Here is a 21,357-nt window from a genome sequence, read left to right on the forward strand (position 1 = left end):
TGGCATCATGCACGTGGAAGGTTCTAGGCGGGCGCTTCGTCCCCAGCATAATGGTAGAGCCAACAGGGGCTGAGGGAGAGACGTCCTCCGGAGAGGAAATCTTCAAAGTGTCCATGGCCTGTAACAACAGGTTGGGCAAATCCTCTGGGCTAAAAAGCCGCGCTGCAGAGGGGTCATCCGCTCCATCCGAGCGGGGATCTATCTCCTCCAAGGAATCCGCAAAGGATCGTTGGGAGACCTCAGACACGCTGCCCTCATCTACATCGGAGGAGACAAAAGTCCTCCAAGGCCTGGAAATCAACCCGAGGGCGTTTACCTCCGGGAACCTCAACCTCTTTATCAGAAGAGGGAGCAGGGGCAGCGTTTTGCATGAGGAAAGCCTGATGCAGCAGCAAAACAAACTCGGGGGAGAAACCCCTCAGACTGTGCACTTCCGCAGCCTGGGCAACAGCCCTAGACGCACTCTCAACCGGCGCTCGCAATAGCGGGGGAGAGACATGCTGCGCATCCAAAATGGCGTCCGGCGCGAAACTCCGCGAAGGAGCCGCGCGGGAAGAACGGCGCTTAACTTTAGCCGCTTTTGTGCCGTCGCCCAAATTAAGGGCGTTCATGGCATTAATGTCTCCAACCTCAAGGGCGGCCCACGAAGAAGCCGTCCGAGCCGCGTGGCCGGCCAAGATGGCGGAGGCGAGGAGCGGGGGATGGGCGTTTATGGCGGGAAAAAACCGCCACGCCGGAGGAACGACCGGGACATTCATCGGTCACTAAACTATCACCCATCAAGGGCGAATCAGGTTGTAAAACCCCCGCATCCCCTCTAGAAGCGCTCCAGCGATCCGGGGAGCGACCCTTTGCGCCCTCGCCCTCCGACGCCATTGCCACGAGGAGAAGAATCGGGGAACCCCCTGCCCGCTATAAAAAGGTAAAATTACCTGCTTGCCGCTCCGAGCTGTAACGAACTGGTGTCCCAGTGAGTAGCTGCAATGAACGTTTAAAGAAACGTCGAATTAAACGCCTTTAAAGACGTTTAAAAATTTTTTTTTTTTTTTTAAACGGAGCCAGCGGGAGGGGGGAGAAAAGGAGGGACCTGGCACCACCAGGTTTGCACTTGCTCAAAAGAGCCCTCAACCCCAGGCCTCAACAAAACCTAAGGATTAGGCTTGGAGGCCTAGCCAGAGCTGCTGCTGTGTGTGACCACCACCTGCTGAGATAGAGAACATACTGAGGAGTTTCCGGCAGCACATGACCACATATAGGGAGGCAAAAGTTTGCTCTCTATCTCCACCTGCTGGTAGATGGACACAACCCACCAGTCTATGGATTGATCAGCTTGATGATATGGAACGTTTATTTATTTACTATACCGTCACTTCTTGCAAAACAAATCAGAACGGTTTACATCTTTAAAATACAAATAGCATAGAATGATATTCTAACTTATAAAAGAAATCCATTTTACGATAGGACAGCTCTAACAAAAACTTCCATACCAAAGTGGACAAAACAATTAATTGTATCAATCATACCCATCACATCAGTCAATACTATATCCTTTGGTAATATATATTCCATGTTCAATAGTTATATTTCCTTTTCGTTCTGAGTGGTTCTCTAGATAGGTAGCGCTAAATTTCAATAGCTTTTCAAAGAAATAGGTTTTCAAAGCCTTACGAAAGAGCGTAAATGAATCTTCCACCTTTCTGAGGATTTTGCAACTACATTCAAAGCGGTTTACATATATTCAGGTACTTATTTTGTACCAGGGGCAATGGAGGGTTAAGTGACTTGCCCAGAGTCACAAGGAGCTGCAGTGGAAATTGAACTCAGTTCCCCAGGATCAAAGTCCACTGCACTAACCACTAGGCTACTCTTCCACTCCACTGTATTGCTCCACAGTGCTACCTCACCTTGAATATTGTGTTCAATTCTGGTCGCCGTATCTAAAAAAAACATAGCGGAATTAGAAAAGGTTCAAACAACAGCGACCAAAATGATAAAGGGGATTGAACGCCTTTCATATGAGGAAAGGCTAAAGAGGTTAGGGCTCTTCAGTTTGGAAAAGAGATGGATAAGATCTGGAAAAAGGCTGAGGCTCGGGTTGATTCCCACCTAGCTCTCGAGGGAGGTGGAATTACCAGCCTATTATCAGTGAGTGAACGTAAAGTTCGCAACGGGGTGTATGGAATAGTTAAGTTCGCAGGATAGGATGGCGTAGCTAAGTAAAGCACTTTACATGTAAGGATAAGAACCTTAAATGAAATTCTCAGATCGGAATCCAATGAAGTTGATGTAATAAAGGCTTATTGTATCTTGAGGCTCTACAAATTATACGAGCAGCTGTGTTTTGAATAGTTTGTAAACGTTTCACATTGAATTTGGTAATGCCTGCATAAATATTACAATAATCAAGGCGTGTCATAATGTAAATACGCAGTGAATTATTGTCTATTGTATTTCTGATAGAGCGTCTTAGATGATAAAAAGACTTTTTTACTACTTCTGATATCTGAACATTCAGAATCTATAATCACACCTAAATATTTGACAGATTGTACCGGAACAATTTGCCTGTCAAACAAAGTAGGGATTAAAGTTGGTACCGAACTGTGACCTGTTATCCAAAAAGCTATTGTCTTTTCAAGATTTTGAGATAAATGTGCTGGGGTCGGAGGGAGGAGTGTCAGAGACAGGAAATGCCAGAACGGGAGAGGGGGTAAGAGCGATGTGGGGAGGAAGTATTGGCCCCCTCCTCACTGCTCTGGGCCTTCAGGCACTGCCCAGTTGCCTGAATGGTCAATCCGCCCCTGCTGCTATGCTGTGAGAACATCGTATGGTATCTGTGCACTTTTTTACAATTATGTTTTTATTTTTTTTTACAATTAAAATGTATGTTTTTACTATATAATTTATACTGTCTGTACTAACAGTTTTAATGCTTTATTTGTAGGTATAGACCCCAGATGCAGGCACTTTGCTGAAACGAAGATTGTGTCGGGTCCTTCAATAAACTTCGCTTCCTTCAGCCTAAGACTTTGCCTCTCGGTTCTACTAGACTTCTGTTGTGTTGCCAATTCCCTCTTGCTTGCTTGCATTGCATATAGAGTGGGCCATCTCGCCATTGCTCATTATCAGTGACTCCGGCTTCCTGTACTGAGACTCACCCACTGCCAGTCACTCCTTAATGTGCTTGAGAAGGGATTAAAACAGGGGGAATAACAGGAAATCCTTACCTAGAGACATCAGGGTCTCATAATTCTCCTTCATCACCTCCCTGTAAAGCTCCTTCTGCCCTTCATTTAAATACTCCCACTCCTCCTGGGAGAAAGAGACAGTGATGTCCTCAAACGTCACCCACATCTGAAATACAAACCAGAAACACACTCAGGGACATGGAGAGGTGCTCAGAATGCATTAGATTCCAGCTCCTACCTTTGTGAATGCCACCAATACATCTCTGCTCTCTGTCTCCCTTCCTCGGTACATACATCCATCTACACCACCACCACCTACATCCACCTATGGAATCCCCAAAATTCAGCCAAGGTACTGCACTCACACGTTTCACCCATAGCACCCCCCGCTTGCCCTCCTTCTCCCTATCCACACTCTCAGTGTTTACACCCCTCCTCAGCTTGCCCTTTTCATCCCCTCTCTCACTCCCCAAGCTCTCACTTCACCCTCCAGTAATACTGCTTGACTTGACCCATTCATTACCTCTAATTTCCCTCCTTCCCTGATGCCAGATCCTGCTTGTCAGCCACGCTGACCTTGACTGCTGAATTTGAACCCTGAGCCTCTACGGTGTCCCCCATGGTTCAAATTCAGCCATCAGAGCCAGGGCGGCAGAGGAGCAGGACATAACCCACCGTGCAGCCGTTCTCCGCCTTCTCCTCTGTTTGTGGTGAGGGTCAGGGAGGTAGAGGGCAAGAAATTAAATGGAACAAGGAGGCTGGTGCCACAGGAGGGCAGGTGTGTTACTTGGTGGTGGGGAGGGAGCGAGATTTGTGAGCTCTGGAGGAATCAACATTGACGGTTTCAGCTTCACCCTGTGCAGAGTTTCCTCAGGAATAAGCTGATGCACCTCACACTCCTTTCTGTTACTGCCAGAGGAGAAACAGAAGACATTTATATCTTTTATTTATTTAAAAAACTAGCTCCAAGATTCTCGGTGGATTACATAATCTCTCTATATAATAATTTGTCCATCTGCGTCCCTGGATGGCTGGCTGGCTAGGTTCATAATCGTATGCAAATGAGCTTATGTCAGCTCGCCTCCAGCGTTCCCTTCCCTCTCAGTGTCCTGCCCTCGCAGAAAGACAAAATGACATCAGAGGAGGGCGGGATACTGAGAGAGAAGGGAAGGCTGGAGGCGACACGAGCCGAGCCTGCTGCCGCTGTGGCCTGAGGTAAAAGGAAAGTTTTAAAGGCAGGGCAGCAGGAAGGAAAAGAGGGCTGTTGTGGAAGATGAGGGCGGGCAGGTGAGGGCTGGGGTTGAACTTGACCTTAGTTGCTTAAAAGGGGGGCAAGTGGGGGCTGGGGCGAGTCACTGGACATGAATGGAAGGGGAGGGGAGGGGAGAGGAGAATCACTGGACATGGATGGGATGGAAGGGGTGAGGAGAATCGCTGGACATGGAAGAGAGGGCAGGGGAGAGAGAAGAAATCGCTTAGACGAGAGTCACTGGACATGGATTGGATTGGATGGGATGGAATGGGAGAATCGCTTAGACGATAGCCTTCCTAGGTCCCGTTTCATTTTTCGCAAAACGGGCTTTTTTGCTTGTCACATACATAATTTAAAGGCAACTAAAAATTACAAAATATCTTCAAACTCAAAATGCTGAAACATTAATAGCCCACTTGCTTCTGCACCCATATTACAATCTTTACATTTTCTTCTGCATAGAAGTAATTGGACCCCAGTCTGCCTAACTAGACTAAGCAATAACAATTCGAATCTATGCTGGTCCTGTAATGCCACAATAGGTTCTCTTGACCACATGATCTATCTCTGCCCAGATTTACAATTATTTTGGACTCTAGTGTGGGATTGAATTTCTACACTACTTCATTTACCGATCCAGTTAGACTTCCATACAATTATTTTCAGATCACTTGTTTAACAACATTATCTATCACCAACACAAAAGAAATTCTTCGATATCCTTATGGCTTTAGCTCTTAAAGCAATATTATCAGAATGGAAAGAAAATTCAAAAGTTTCATGTGCTTTTTGGTGGAATAGTGTTTGTGTTATTTATAAATATGAGGCTAAAATTACAGAGAAGTCGAATAATCCTCATTTCCTTAAAAAGTCTGAAAACCTGTTGACTTGTATTGTAAACATAAGCTTTAATGTTTCTAAATGTATACCTTCTAAGTATGATCAGCAGTGCGGCTGACACCCAGGGCGGGTCGCTGCTAAGCACCCCCCCCCCCCCCGGGTGCAGCACGGCACCCCCCCGGAGTGCATTCTTACTTGAATTAGGAAGCGAGGGGTGGGCGAGAGGGCTGATCGGCCCCCGAGTGCACGTCGCTGGGAGCTGCGTCGGCTCCGCTGGTTCCCTGCTTTCTCTGCCCCGGAACAGGAAGTAACCTGTTCCGGGGCAGAGGGAGCAGGGAACCAGCGGAGCCGACACCCCCCCAGCGGCGTGCACCCGGGGCGGACCGCCCCACCGCCCCCCCCTTCCTACGCCACTGATGATCAGTACACCTTTTTTATGTTCCACATACTGTTGCCATTGTTTTGTTCTTTTGTATTGTTACTTATAAAACTTTAATAAAGAAAATTTGAACAAAAAATGCTGAAACAAGTACTAAATCATCATCATTCACCATCCCAGCTGTAAGTCGGCATCAATAACCATGTCCCAAGCTCTTTTTTAAATCCTATATAATAAAACTCACCCTCAACGTTCTGAGGACACTGACGTCGCTGTCAGTACCTGCGGGCACTTCCGGTTCGAAGGGTTCGTGGTGGTGAAGCCACCTAAATCGCTGTGTCAGGGCCCCACCCTCGCGTCAAACGTGATGACGTCGAGGCGGAGCAATGGCGTCAGTGGCTTTACAACCAACAAGGAAGGACTCGGGAGATGAAGGTGGCGTGCGTTGACGAGGTCCGGAACAATGGCGGTCAGTGGCTTCACAACGACGAAGGGGTGGGTACAGAGGGGGGGGGGGGGGGTTCGGGAGGAAAACCTTGCTAGCGCCCGTTTCATTTGCTCCAGAAACGGGCATGTTTTACTAATTCTTTAATATTTCTTATTTGCATTGGCAACTTATTCCAGTAAACTGGACCAGCAATGTAAAAAAAAATCTTACTTCTATCTGAACAGAACGATATAGGAATTGATTCATTTTCATATTGAAACACTGTAGGATGATCAGGTGCATCACATGTTGTGAGTAATACAATCTGAGTCTCGTTAATATTCAATTTCAGACTATTTGCAGAAACCCAGCAGTGAATAGAAAACATTATTAACCTCAATCTGGCAAACGTATCTCCAACACTTTTCTCCAATGGAATCAAACTATCTCGTCTGCATATAGTCTGAATTTTACACCAAAAACAATTAAGCAGCCGACTAAGAGGTATTAAAAAATATTAAAGAGAATTGCAGAGACAGGATCCTTGTGGGACACCTCTTATTAAAGACTTGTATTTCTGACACATCAGTACCCTGTATAACACAAAACAAAACCCTATTCCAAAAATGATTTAAACCATTTCAGAACTGTATCACATATTCCAATAGCTTTCAATCTGTTTATCAAAATGATATGATTAATGGTATCAAAATGATGCTACAACATCCGAAAAGACCAATAAAAACTTGCCCATCAGTGAAACCTGTACGAATCACATCAAGAAATCATAACAATAAAGTCTCTGTATCATGAAAATCCACCCCCAAAAAAGTGTTATTGTCAGAGATTTATGTCCTGAACAATAAATATGTCTTTCATTTCAATCTTACTATCACCATCCACAGTCTGACAATTCTGTACATAACATAAGATAAACTTGCAACACTGGGACAGAATAAAGGTCCTTCAAGCCCAGTATCCTGGTTTTTTTTTTTTTAACAGTGGCCAATCCAGGTCACAAGTACCTGAGAAGACCCCAGAACAGTAAAACAGATTTAATGCTGCTTATCCTAGAAATAAGCACTGGATCTTCCCAAATCCATCTCAATAATAGCTTACTACTATGTATCATTTCTAAAGCGCTACTAGATGTATGCAGCACTGTACACTTGAACATGAAGAGACAATCCCTGCTCGACAGAGCTTACAATCTAATTAGGACAGACAAACAGGACAAACAAGAGATAAGGGAATATTAAGGTGAGGATGATAAAATAAGGGTTCTGAACAAGTGAACAAGGGTTAGGAGTTAAAAGCAGCATCAAAAAGGTGGGCTTTTAGCTTAGATTTGAAGACAGCCAGAGATGGAGCTTGATGTACCAGCTCAAGAAGTCTATTCCAGGCATATGGAGGAAAAGGGTGCAGATAAGAGAGATTTACCCAGTGAACAGAGTTCCCGGGGAGGAATTTAGGGAGAGATGAGAGTGGAGAGATACTGAGGAGCTGCAGAGTGAATGCACTTATAGGTCAATAAGAGTTTGAACTGTATGCGGAAACGGATAGGAAGCCAGTGAAGTGACTTGAGAGGGCTAATCAGGGCATAGCGACATTGGCGGAATATTAGTCATGCAGCAGAATTTTGAACAGATTGAAGAAGAGAGAGATGGCTAAGTGAGAGACCTGTGAGAAGCAAGTTGCAATAGTCTAAGCGAGAGGTGATAAGAGTGTGGATGAGGGTTCTGGTAGTTTGCTCAGAAAGGAAAGGGCGAATTTTGGTGATATTATAGAGAAAGAAACAACAGATTTTAGAACTGCTGAATATGTGCAGAGAAGGAGAGGGAGGAGTGGAAGATGACCCCAAGGTTAGGAGCTGATGAGACAGGAAGGATGAGAGTGTTATCCACAGAAATAGAGAATAGGGGAGGAGGAGAGGTTGGTTTAGGGGAAAAGATAAGAAGCTCAGTCTTGGTCATGTTTAGTTTCAGATGGCGCTGAGACCTCCAGGCAGCTTATGGACTTTTCTTTTAGGAAATTATCCAAACCTTTTTTAAACCCCGCTAAGCTAACTGCTTTTACCACATTCTCTGCCAAGGAATTCCAGACTTTAATTACAAGTGAAGAAATATTTTCTCCAATTTGTTTTAAATTTAGTACTTAGTAGATTCATTGTGTGCCTGTAGTCCTAGTATTTTTGGATAAAGGGCATTTCACCTCTACCCATTCCACAAGGAAACAAATTTTACAAAGCAAGAGAAGAGGAAGCATAAAGTGAGAATCTGGTTAAGCAGGAGGCACAGCTGCTGTGTGAGGGGAGGAGAATCAGGAAGAAGAGCCTGAGGGGCTGCAGGGAATAAAGAGCCTCAGGAATGGATTGAGCAGTGATAGCCTCATTTCTTCTTCTGTGTGTATGGCATTGCCTGGCACTGCATCCCCTGCTGCCCATCTCCTGCCAGTCTCCTACCTGCTGAGCACAAACCCCAACAGGGGGATGATCAGAAGCAAACGCCAGTGCTAGAGGCTGTTAGCGCCATACTAGCGCCAGCGTTTGCTAACGTTCCATGATCAGAGCCCTTGAGCGCGTGAAACAACGCACTCGAAGGCTCTGAATGCAACTAGCATGCAAATGCATGCTAAACAGGGCTAAACATATTCATCCCCAATGATCAGCAGCCAGCGTGCCAAAGATTGGGACGCTGGCCACGGCAAACACTATGCCAGCTCCGAGCTGGCATTAGGATTTGCAGATTATTGGGGAGGAATGGTGAGCCCTGCCCAGCATGTATTTGCATGCTGGCAGGCCCCCATTCCCCCCAACAGCAAACCTGCCAGTGACAAGGGTCTGGAGGTCCGGCGGACCTCCGGTCCCCCCGACGATCCCCCCCCAGATTCAGGGAGGGCTGGAGATCCGGTGGGCCTCCAGCCCCCCCTAACTCCCCCAGCAAGGGGTCCCTCGTGGTCCAGACCCCCCTACCTTGTGTGTTGGAGCCCTGCCTCCCTCCTCTTCCTGTGACGCCGCAAAATAGCAGCACCCAGCCCTGCCCAGTGTATCCTGGGATGCACTGGGTGGGGCTATACACCATATAAGGGACCCCTTGCTGGGGGACTAGGGGGGGCTGGAGACCCACCGAATCTCCAGCCCTCCCTGAACCTGGGGGGGGGGATCATCCCACCCCCAGGAATATTCTGACCAATCAGTGGCAGAGGAAGCTAAAATTAGTCTTTCTCGTCCAAGAAGGTTTAAACTTCGTGTTCGCACCCCACCTCTGGGAGCAATTTTTTTAAGTAATTGAAAATACAAAAATATATAGTTAAATTCAGGTATAAACAAGTCACAAATGTATAATATTAACAAGAATAGTGCAAGTACTACAGAGAAAGAGGGAGAGAGGAAGGAGAATTTAGGGAAATGGTAGAGAGGTGTGGTAGCCGTGTTAGTCTACTCTTAAAGGCTATCAATAGAAATCAAACAAAATAAAACATGGAAAAGAAAATAAGATGATACCTTTTTTATTGGACATAACTTAATACATTTCTTGATTAGCTTTCGAAGGTTGCCCTTCTTCCTCAGATCGGAAATAAGCAAATGTGCTAGCTGACAGTGTATATAAGTGAAAACATTCAAGCATTACTATGACAGTAAAATAGATGCTATTGGAGATTCTACATGGAATGTTGCTACTATTGGAGATTCTACATGGAATGTTGCTACTATTGGAGATTCTACATGGAATGTTGCTATTCCACTAGCAACATTCCATGTAGAAGGCTGCGCAGGCTTCTGTTTCTGTGAGTCTGACGTCCTGCACGTATGTGCAGGACGTCAGACTCACAGAAGCAGAAGCCTGCGCGGCCAAATTGGTGATCTACAAGGGCCGACTTCTACATGGAATGTTGCTAGTGGAATAGCAACATTCCATGTAGAATCTATAGAAATCAAACAAAATAAAACATGGAAAAGAAAATAAGATGATACCTTTTTTATTGGACATAACTTAATACATTTCTTGATTAGCTTTCGAAGGTTGCCCTTCTTCGTCAGATCGGAAATGGAAGGAAGCAGAAAGTGACAGAGGAAGAGAGCGAGAGACGAAGATAGGAGCCGACTGTGGGTGCTGCTGTGAGTGCTTGAGCACCCTCAATATTGAGAACATTCCTTGTATGTGTCCAGGGAGGGGGTATTTCCACTGGGCTTAGCACCCCCAATAATTTTGAAAAGTTGGCTCCTATGTAAGACTAGTAAACAAAGGCCCCTTTCTGAGCGCAATGAAACGGGCGCTAGCAAGGGTTTCATGGCTGCATGGCTCGTCGCGGTTTTACCTGGTTCGTGGCGTGCACCGCTGCTGTTTCCATTGTAGCTGTGTGTGGGTGGCGGTTTTCGTGCCCTGCCCTCGACATCGCGTTTTGACGCGAGGGCGGAGCAGAGCTACAGTGTGGAAATCCGGAGTTTGTGGCCTGAGTAGATCGTTGGAGGTGAGAATCTGCTCCGCCCTCAACATCATAACGTTTGACGTGAGGGCGGGGCCCAGAGACTGTGATTTTCGTGGCTTCAGAGCTTCGAATATACGAACCTTGGCTTCAGTGACATCAGCAGACAACAGAACGTTGAGGATGAGTTTTATATATATAGATGTTAGGAAGCAGAAGGTGACAGTCAAGGGGAGAGGGAGAGAGGAAGGAGAAGGTAAAGCAGAAAGTGAGAGTCTGGTAAAGCAGGAGGAGCAGCTGCTGTGTGAGGGGAGGAGAATCAGGAAGAAGAGCTTGAGTGGCTGCAGGGAATAAAGAGCCCCAGGAATGGATTGAGCAGTGCCAGGCAATGCCACACACACAAGAAGAAATGAGCCTGGCACTGAATCCCCTGCTGCCCACCTGTCTCCTACCTGCTGAGCACAAACCCCTGCAGCCATTCTCCTGCCCTTCTCTACACTGGTTTGGCAGCTGTAAGCTTTGGTCAGTCAGAGGCTCAGAGCCAAGACTTGGCTTCTCTTTAAATGGTGGCAGATGGAGAACTGAATTAGGGAAGGAGCAGAGAACTGTGGTGGTTTTAGTAATAACTTCTTTGTCACTTCCTGGAATACTTTAGCATATGTAAGTACTGAGACAGGAAACACCAGCCGCCCCCCCCCTCCCCCTCCGACCCTGAAACAGGAACTACTCCCTCCAGCCAGATGTTGTGCTCCAGTTTACAAATACTCAGATATTATGCAGGGAAAACAGCTTCTTCCTCTACTGGATTTGGGAAGGATGTGTTTAGCTTTAACACAAACCAAATTCTGTACTTTATTAAAGTACAAAGAGGAGGGGGAAGGAACCCGACCAGGACCATTAGAACCACCCTAGATAGAATGTGACAAATCACAGTGTCAGAGGGGCGGGATCTTATCCTCCTCTCCCCTTCCTCACGAGCCTTGTGACCAATTAATGGAAGGGGCGTGGTCTCCCTCTCATGCTGTTCTCAATCTAACTTCCAAGAAAGTTTAATAAACAGGCGTGGAAGTGAGCCTATCTAGTCCTTTGTAAGTAAGTGACGTCAAAACGCTGAAACCGATTAGGTTAGTCTGAGTTTTCCCTATTAAACTTCTCTGGGTTAGATTGAGAACAGGAGACGACATGACGTCAAAACTTGAAGCCACCACTTATGTTAGTCTGTGTTTTCCTTTCCCCACGCAGCCGTCGTTTTGCATACACTCAAAACAAAGCAAGCAAACCTATGAGCTGTTGCATTCACATTGTCGTTCTTTATTGTTCCTAGCATTTTTATTTAATCTGACTTATATTTTCAAACATGTCAGCTTGTGCCGATGCACACAGAGGAAGTATAATAAGGGAATAACATCCCTCCCCTCTGGTCAGGAGTGGACCCCCTCCCTATTCTGATATTGAATTTTATCATAAGCAGAAATGTTGGTTTTCACTGAGAGCTTAGCCATAGTCTGATGAGAAAATGTACATAATTAGAGCACTGAAGTTCACCAGTACCAGCTGGAGACAAACCTTCTAGGGCCAGCCCGCCTCAGGAGCTTAGCCGAAATTGTGTGGCGGAGCCGGTGGGGGGGGGGGGGGGGGGGGGGGGGGGGGGGAAGAGGGGTTGGTGGTTGGGAGACGAGGATAGTGGTGGGCAGACTTATACGGTCTGTGCCAGATCCGGCGGTGGGAGGCGGGGCTGGTGGTTGGGAGGAGGGGATAGTGCTGGGCAGACTTATACGGTCTGTGCCAGAACTGGTAGTGGGAGGCGGGGCTGGTGGTTGGGAGGAGGGGATAGTGCTGGCCAGACTTATACGGTCTGTGCCAGAACTGGTAGTGGGAGGCGGGGCTGGTGGTTGGGAGGAGGGGATAGTGCTGGCCAGACTTATACGGTCTGTGCCAGAACTGGTAGTGGGAGGCGGGGCTGGTGGTTGGGAGGAGGGGATAGTGCTGGCCAGACTTATACGGTCTGTGCCAGAACTGGTAGTGGGAGGCGGGGCTGGTGGTTGGGAGGAGGGGATAGTGCTGGCCAGACTTATATGGTCTGTGCCCTGAAAAAGACAGGTACAAATCAAGGTAAGGTATACACATATGAGTTTATCTTGTTGGGCAGACTGGATGGACCGTGCAGGTCTTTTTCTGCCGTCATCTACTATGTTACTATGTAATCAGTGTGTCATTTGGAGGAGCGGGTTATAGGGACACCCTAGCATGTGTTATATTCATGCAGAGATTTTTTGTCTCCTCATAAAGGGCTACTAAAGCTCTGGTAGCACTATAGAAATGATTTGTAGTAGTAGTAGTAGCATGTTATGAGAATCAGGTGCTCAACATTTATTTATTTATTTATTTATTTGTTGCATTTGTATCCCACATTTTCCCACCTATTTGCAGGCTCGATGTGGCTTACAACATTCCATTATGGCATTTGCCATTCCAGAGTAGAAATTACAATTGGTGTTGCATAGAGAATAGGATGACATACTAAAGTTAAGCAGACAAGTATAGAGAGAAATCATTTAGAATATGAGGTGGTCAGTGGCGAACCAAGGGGGGGGTGGTGGGGGTGGTCCACCCCGGGTGCACGCCGCTGGGGGGTGCCGCGCGCCTGTCGGCTCTTCGTTTTCATGCTCCCTTTGCCCCGGAACAGGTTACCTCCTGTTCCGGGGCAGAGGGAGCATGAAAACAAAGAGCTGGCAGGCGTGCGGCACCCCCCCCCCAGCGGCGTGCACCCGGGGGTGGTTCTTTCGCCAGGGGAATAGGGGGGGTTCGTCGGTGGGGGGGCGCTGCACCCAGGGGGCGGGGCGCATCGGCGATCCACCCCAGGTGTCAGCCCCCCCTAGGAACGCCACTGGGTGAAGTGGTGAAGTTTTGCAGTGACAATTATTGATCATTGTGGTATGTCTTGTTGAAGAGATATGTTTTCAGAGATTTGCGAAAGTTAGTTCGTAGATTGTTTTTAAATTGCGTGGTAATGCATTCCACAACTGTGTGCCCGTGTATGAAAAGCTGGACGCATGTGTTTGTATTTCAGTCCTTTGCAGCTGGGGAAGTGTAGATTAAGGAATGTGCGGGCTGATCTTTTAGCATTCCTGGGTGGCAAGTCATGTAGGCCGGGGCATCTCCGTGAATGATTTTGTGAACTAATGTGCAGATCTTGAACGCGATACGTTCTTTAAGTGGTAGCCAGTGTAGTTATTCTCATAGCGGTTTTGCACTTTCGTATTTTGCTTTCCCAAATATGAGTCTGGCTGCAGTGTTCTGGGCTGTTTGAAGTCTCTTGATGGTTTGCTCCCTGCAGCCAGCATAGAGTGCATTGCAGTAATCAAGGTCACTCAGCACCATTGACTGTACCAGGTTGCGAAAAGTGGCCCTTGGGAAGAAAGGTTTTACTCTTTTGAGTTTCCACATTGAGTGGAACATCTTCTTAGTTGTATTCTTCGCATGACTTTTGAGTGTAAGATTACCATCAATGGTAACTCCAATAATTTTTAGGGTGTCTGATACGGGAAAGAAAAATTTTGGTGTGGTTAACATGGTGAATGTACTTGTTATATTGTGAGGTAAGTATAAGACATTGTGTTTTTTCTGCGTTAAGTTTCAACTGAAATGCATCTGCCCATGAGTGCATGATTTGGAAGCTTTTGTTGATGTCATTGGTGATTTCCTTTAGATCATGTTTGAACGGGATGTAGATAGTGACATCATCTGCGTATATGTATGGATTGAGGTTCTGATTGGATAGTAACTTGGCCAAGGGTGTCAACATTAGGTTGAAGAGGGTTGGCGAGAGGGGAGATCCTTGAGGGACTCCACATTCAGGTGTCCATGGGGTTGATATGATCGAGTTAGATATTACTTGGTATGATCTCGTGGTTAGGAAGCCTCTGAACCAACTAAGAACATTACCTCCAACTCCGAAGTATTCTAGGATGTGTAGTAGTATTTCATGATTGACCATGTCGAAAGCACTGGACATGTCAAATTGTAAGAGAAGTATGTTGCTGCCAGATGCAATTGCTTGTTTAAATTTTGACAGGAGAGTAATTAGTACTGTTTCGGTGCTATGGTTAGCCCGAAATCCTGATTGAGAGTAGTGAAGAATTGAGAATTTGTTTAGGTAGTTGTTGAGCTGCTTGGTTACCATGCCTTCCGTTAGTTTGGTTATTAGTGGGATTGATGCTACTGGGTGATAGTTGGTTAGGTCACTGGTACTTTTCTTTGCATCTTTCAGTATTGGGGTGAGTAGAATATTTCCTTTGTTCTTTGGGAAGAGTCCATTTTATAACGTAGTTCAGGTTTACTTGGTCCTTTTATTTTCACGATCAAGCCTCAAAAAGGTGCACCAAATGACCAGATGACCTCCCCATACTCCCCCAGTAGTCACCAACCCCCTCCCATACTAAAAAAAATAAAACAAAAAACCTTTTTTTGCCAGCCTGTATGCCAGCCTCAAATGCTGTACCCACCTCCATGACAGCAGAATGTGTTGTATCCTCAGACAGCCTTTCCCTGGTTGCGATGTGGCTCTCGGGTGAGTGTGACACCTTTTCTATTAGGTACCCTGCAGAGTCACATTAGCAATGCATTGTGGTGGGTGTAGGGTACTGGGCTCTACTCCCAAAGGTGCTTTTCCCCCCTGCTAACTGGGTCAGAGTGTGCCCTGTTTTGTTTACGGTAGTCCATGAGGTAGTGGCCATTTTTGTAAGCCAGTTTTAGATCCCTTTCATGTGTTACCCACGTTAGAGAACGTTATTACCTTGAATGTGGCTGAAAGAGGGCATTGTACAGCATTCTGCCAGCTCTGACCTACTGCTAATCTCAGTACCAGGGAGACTCTTTGCCAGTGGGGCACAATCTCTGATCTGCAGTTAACTGTGAGTAAACATGCTTATTCAAATAAAGGACTTTTTCAAAGAGATTAGTCTTCAGGTGTCAACTGGTGTGCCAAGGTTATACAGCAGCAACAAGTCCTAGACGCCTGCGTGTATGCAGGTCCCTGGAGCACTTTTAGTGGGTACCGCAGTGCACTTAAGGCAGGGGGACCCAGGCCCATCCCCCCCTACCTGTAACACTTGTGCTGGTAATGGAAGCCCTCCAAAACCCACTGTACCCACATGCAGTTGCCCCCTTCACCCCTAAGAGCTTTGGTAGTGTTGTACATTTGTGGGTAGTGGTTTTTTTTTTTTTTGGGGGGGGGGGGGGTTGGGGGGCTCAGTACCCAAAGTGAGGGAGCTATGCATGTGGGAGGTTTTTCTGAAGTCCACCGCACTGACCCCTAGAGTGCCCAGCTGGTGTCCTGGCATGTCAGGGGACCAGTGCGCTACAAATGCTGGCTCCTCCCATGACCAACTGCCTTGGATTTCGCCGGGTTTGAGATGGCCAGCATTTTTTTCCATTATCGCTGAAAAACAAACCTGGCCATCTCAAACCCGGCGAACTCCAAGGCATTTGGCCGGGCTAAGCCATATTATCGGAAAAAAAAGATGGCCGGCCATCTTTTTTGATAATACGGTTCCGGCCAGCTGTAGCGCCGCCGCCAACATAGATCGCCGGCGATCTATTTGGCTGGCGACGTTCGATTATGCCCCTCCACATTAATCTAAGCAGTGGCGTAGCCAAGGGTGCACCCACTTTTGCCTCAAGCCCACCCAGTAGCAGCACACTTATGATCCCCAAGCCCCACCAGCCAAAAACTCCCAACTGTCCCTCCTGCATACCTTGTAAATAGCAGATCTTCGCCTGCAGCGAGCAGTGACTGATACATACTGTTTGCACCGCCCCCACAGTCTTCCCTCTGATGATCTAATGATCTACGAACTAACCAACTTCCGCAAATCATTGAAAACTCATCTCTTTGATAAGATTTACTGCAAGGATGAAAACACATGAAGTCCACACACACAGTTAGTAATGCAACAATACACTCCCGTCTGAATTTCACCACATTTATACCTCTAATCACAGAAAAAGGTTATACCGAATGTTCTCCTACTATTGTTCAGCTGCCCTGTCAGTTTCCCGTTATTTCCTTCCATTGTTCTTCTCCATTGTTCTATTGCCTTAACGATACTCTGACTTTGTTTTCGCATAACTCCTCACAATGTATTCCATAACCAAGTTGTAACAAAATGTATTTCCACCATTCACAATGTATTGTAAGCCACACTGAACCCGCAAATAGGTGGGAAAATGTGGGATACAAATACAATAAATAAATGTATTCCTGCCTACGCGGAAACAGGAAGTTGCATCAGAGGGAAAGTTGTGGGGCCAATACGAACAGTGTGTATTAGTTGCTGCTCACTGCCGGTGAAAACCTGCTACTTAAAAGGTTTTTTTTTTTGTTACATTTGTACCCCGCGCTTTCCCACTCATAGCAGGCTCAATGCAGCTTACATATTGTATACAGGTACTTACTTGTACCTGGGGCAATGGAGGGTTAAGTGACTTGCCCAGAGTCACAAGGAGCTGCCTGTGCCTGAAGTGGGAATCAAACTCAGTTCCCTAGGACCAAAGTCCACCACCCTAACCACTAGGCCACTCCTCCACATGCGGGGAGGGGGATGTTTCAGAGACCATATGGCATGCAGGTGAGAGAGGGAGAGACCAAATCACTTGTGGGACAGGGCGGAGTTCTTCTGCCCACCCATCTTGGGCCCAGGCTCACCCAAAATTGGGTATCTTGTTATGCTCCTGAATCTAAGGGGAAATCCTTGGGTGGTTGTAAATGAAGGGGAGGAATTACCATGCCAAAAAAAATGACTACAAGCAGGAAGAGATCATAGAGCTGTCAGTGTGGCCCAGTGATCGAATGTCAGCTGCAAGATGATTTAGCACACCTTAAGATCTTATACATGGCTTCTCATCTTGTCCACTCTTTCAAGTATGTCTTCTCTATTTCAGATGTTACCAATAATGAAAGAAAGTTAACTTTCCTCACTAAGGGACCCTTTTAGTGTGCGTGTAGCATGTGCCAAAGTGGTCCAATTGCCGGGGTAGTGCACGAGCCCGGCAGTAGTTCCGAGGTTGGTGACATCTCTTCTGTTTTTTTTGGGAGGGGGGTGAGAATAAGGACTCCGTTATCCATTGTGTTTCCAGTTTTATGTGCCTATCCCAAGGGGATCTTAGCAGGTAGGATGGGTACTTGTCCAGTATACATTGGAATTTGGAGTATTTTTCCACTGCCCTTTAAAGTCATCTTCCCAGGTTGGAAGGAATTCATCCCAGTGCCTGTCCGCTGCATATTCCAATTTAGACCCACGTACGGTGTCCCCATTTGTAAGTATTTCTTCATGTTCTGATTGGTTGATGGGTTTGTTTTCAATGGCTGTATTCACATCTGTAATCATTTTCTTAAATATTGGGCCAGTATCTCTGCTGAAGATGTCGCGACTGTGATGTTCAGTAATTCCTCGGGTTTTATTAACCGTTCCAGTATCTGGTGTAGTTTATTTACATCTGGTTTTCCTGTTCCTATTATGTCTGCAAAGTGTTTTTATTTGGCTATCTTGACTTGGTGTTTGTAGTGGTTCACTGCTCTCCTCCATTCTTCATTATCTGATATAGATTGGGATTTTCTCCAGGTCCTCTCTAACTTTCTGCAAGATATTTTTAAGCTCATTAGTGTGTCGTTAAACCAAGGAATATTCCTTTGTCTTCTAACCTTTTTGGTACTATTTTGTCTAGATCAAGCACCATCATTCCATTGTTTCAGGTTAACCAGGTGGTTTGAATCCTTTAATTTGTCTTCCCTCATTTGCCAGAAAGTCTCGTGGTGTATTCTATTGCGAATTTCGTATGTATGGAAGCTGTTCTGCGCCTTCCTTCCTATAGGATTTTCTTGCCAATCTATTACAAAATTGATTGGAAGTAGTCTAATCCTATCAGGGGGTCCCAGCCTCTGTCTTCTAACTTCATCAGATTTTCCTTTCCTGTGCTCCAGGGCTACAAAGTCTAATTTATGTCCCTTCTGGTGGGTTATCTGAGATGAGGTGATTCTTGTTTACACTTTCAAGGAAAGATTTGAAGTCTTATACTATGGCATCGTATGGATTCTTTAAGTGCCATGGGTCATAGAGGTCCTCTTTCGCCTCTTTCCATTTTCCTGAAGGGCAGTAGCAGACTGTGCAATATAGATTCCCTGAGAGTGAGCTGTTTCCTAGTTTGCAGGATAGAATTTCTAGATGGTCAGAGATCTGTACCTCAAAGAAATCTTTAAAAATATAAATTAGTGTATCCCACCCCCTCTTGTGTTCCTGAACTATATGGGCCATTTTGTAGCCCATGGCAGTAGGTCTCTCAGCATTGGATTGTCTCTGGATTGTAACCAGGGTCTCTGCCACAAATATCCGACCAGGGTCCTCCAATTCTAATCACTCTCTATTATGGCCTTATTTACCAGTGATCTGTCATTGAAGTTATAGCAGGAGGATGGGTAGAAAACGAGGGTTAGTGTTTTTGTCTATTTTTATTTGTCTGAGATTTCTATTTTGTTTGGGTTTCACTTTGTCGTAGCTCCTAAGTCGCCTTGGTTGTGAGTTTTCATTGTGTGCCAAGACTTTGATGAACCTTGGGGAGTGACCATGAGAAGGGACGATCTACTGAGATCGTTGTTAGCAAACCAGAGGTTGATCTCTTTCGTACATGGAGACCACTCTCCTTTGGGCTGCTTAGATCTTCCCTTATCAATAGCCAAATTATAACAAGTAGCCACCAAATATCTTCCATCTCCCTGAGGGATTGATTTGCAGATTGTGGTAAGCGAGGGTGTTTCCAAGGACTGTTGCAATTCGGGTGACCTCTAGTGCCTCAGAGTACGTTATTCTTTGGTCACTGTTGCTGCCGCAGTCACTGCACAAAGGCATGCACTAAGGTATGCACATTTGGCAACACACCGTTGGGCACCCCAGCAAAAATCCCACGGCATCTGACGTCATCCGCTTCCTCTCTCCGCTGCACAGGTCAGATTTGAAGATGGTGATCAGCGGACTGCTTTTTTTTGGCACTGAAGGAGTTGTGGTTCCTGGACTGGGAAAGTTTCTTCAAAAATCCTGCAGCATCTGATGTCATATGGGTGTGGCCCTGGATGTCTTTATACACCACGTACAGGAAAAACCTACCATCTGAAACATAACTGACTGTAACACTGACTTTATGTGATCATCTGTCCCTGTTCTCTCATCTATGTTGGAAAAACAATGAGGAAAGTGAAAACAAGGAATACTGAACCCAAAAGTAATGTGCGGAGGGAGAACCTTACTGCGCCCCTCATACAACATTGTTTGAAATTTTCACATTTTTTGAAGATTTGAGATACTTTGTGCTCAAGGTCATCAGTAAACCCTGGCATGGAGGAAACATTGATTAATTATTGTAACAGGAACGGTGAAGCATTTTTGAACTTGGTACTGTACAACCAGCTGGTTTAAACACAGAAATTATGCCTGCAACAGACTTCCCGAGCCCATACGCCATGCGCCCTCCCTGCCCATTTTCAAGTCCTTACTCAAAGCCCATCTCTTCTCCCTTGCTTTTGGCGCCTAACCACCTTCCCCATTCATGATACCTACACTGACTACATAGTTTGTTACCTTTAGATTGTAAGCTCTCTTGAGCAGGGACTGTCCTTCCCCTTGTTAAACTTGTACAGCGCTGCGTAACCCTAGTAGCGCTATAGAAATGCTAAGTAGTAGTAGTAGTAGTCTTTAATGGGGTTGTTGTACTGTGACTATCAGCTGTGGCCTTTTTATGATTTTTAGTCTTGTAAGTTTTATTTTCTTTTTATTATTTATTCTATTGTTTTAACTTCGCTATACCTCATTGTACCTTGATATTTTGACAACTTTCATGTTTTATTTTTACTGTTTTCAAGCCATTGTTGTATGATACATCTTTTGAGTTATCAAAAGATGTATCATTTTGTTCAACTTTTACATATTGATCACTCAAAATTGTTCAACCGGCTAGTTTAGAAGCAGCGTTAGCATTCTAACCATGTGCAGTGGCGTACCAAGGGGAGGGCGGTGGGGGCGGTCCGCCCCGGGTGCACGCCGCTGGGGGGGGGGGGGGTGCCGCGCACCTGTCGGCTCTTCGTTTTCATGCTCCTTTTGCCCCAGAACAGGTTACTTCCTGTTCCGGGGCAGAGGGAGCATGAAAACGGAGAGCCGGCAGGCGCGCGGCAACCCCCCCCTAGTGGCGTGCACCCGGGGGGGGGGCGCATCGGCAATCCGCCCCGGGTGTCAGCTCCCCTAGGAACGCCACTGACCATGTGACTTGCACCTTACAGGGATGTTTTGCAAATATTCTGATGATCAGTATCTTTCTTCATTTGAATATATGTGGTTACAATTTATTAGGTCCCTTTTGGAGTCTATTTTGGTTTTTACACTTATTTGATTATTGTTTTTACTATATTTAAATGTTTATTTTACTGTACTTTGACTTTTATATGATGTTTTATTACTTTATGCCATTCATTAAAGTTGTTTCATACATTTTGCAATGATCACTATTCATTTAACGTCAACTTTGCTTTCAAAGGGTGATCTGCATACATCATTCCCTATGCTACATTAATTCTGGGGTCCTTTTACAAAGGCACGCTGAAAAATAGCTTGCAGTAGTGTAGGCGTGGGTTTTGGGGCGCACGCTGATCCATGCTGCTACTCCTGCCACTAGCAACAGACAAACTTTACAGGACCGTGGGGAAGTGAGCGACCCAAGGGAAAAGGAAGAAAAGACTTAAACTGTAGACCAAGTGAGATCAGAGGCTGGGTAGTTTGGCGTCGTTAAATCACCAGAACTT

The 21,357-nt window shown here is 45.9% G+C and overlaps 1 protein-coding gene and 1 pseudogene across 1 annotated transcript in view; both read right to left on the bottom strand.

Moving 5' to 3' along the window:
• Positions 1 to 21,357, bottom strand: part of LOC115465113 — a 500,577-nt pseudogene that overhangs the window by 413,356 nt on the left and 65,864 nt on the right.
• LOC115460050 (zinc finger protein 814-like) overlaps positions 1 to 21,357 on the bottom strand; it is a 46,473-nt gene that overhangs the window by 10,684 nt on the left and 14,432 nt on the right. Inside the window, exons 4-5 of the mRNA XM_030189905.1 lie at positions 5,907 to 5,996; positions 3,231 to 3,357 (exon numbers count right to left, since the gene is read on the bottom strand). Coding sequence (XP_030045765.1) covers positions 3,231 to 3,357; positions 5,907 to 5,996 — 217 coding nt within the window. The remainder of the gene's footprint in view (positions 1 to 3,230; positions 3,358 to 5,906; positions 5,997 to 21,357) is intronic.

Source organism: Microcaecilia unicolor, chromosome 1, assembly GCF_901765095.1.
Source record: "Microcaecilia unicolor chromosome 1, aMicUni1.1, whole genome shotgun sequence".
Taxonomy (NCBI): Eukaryota; Metazoa; Chordata; class Amphibia; order Gymnophiona; family Siphonopidae; genus Microcaecilia; species Microcaecilia unicolor.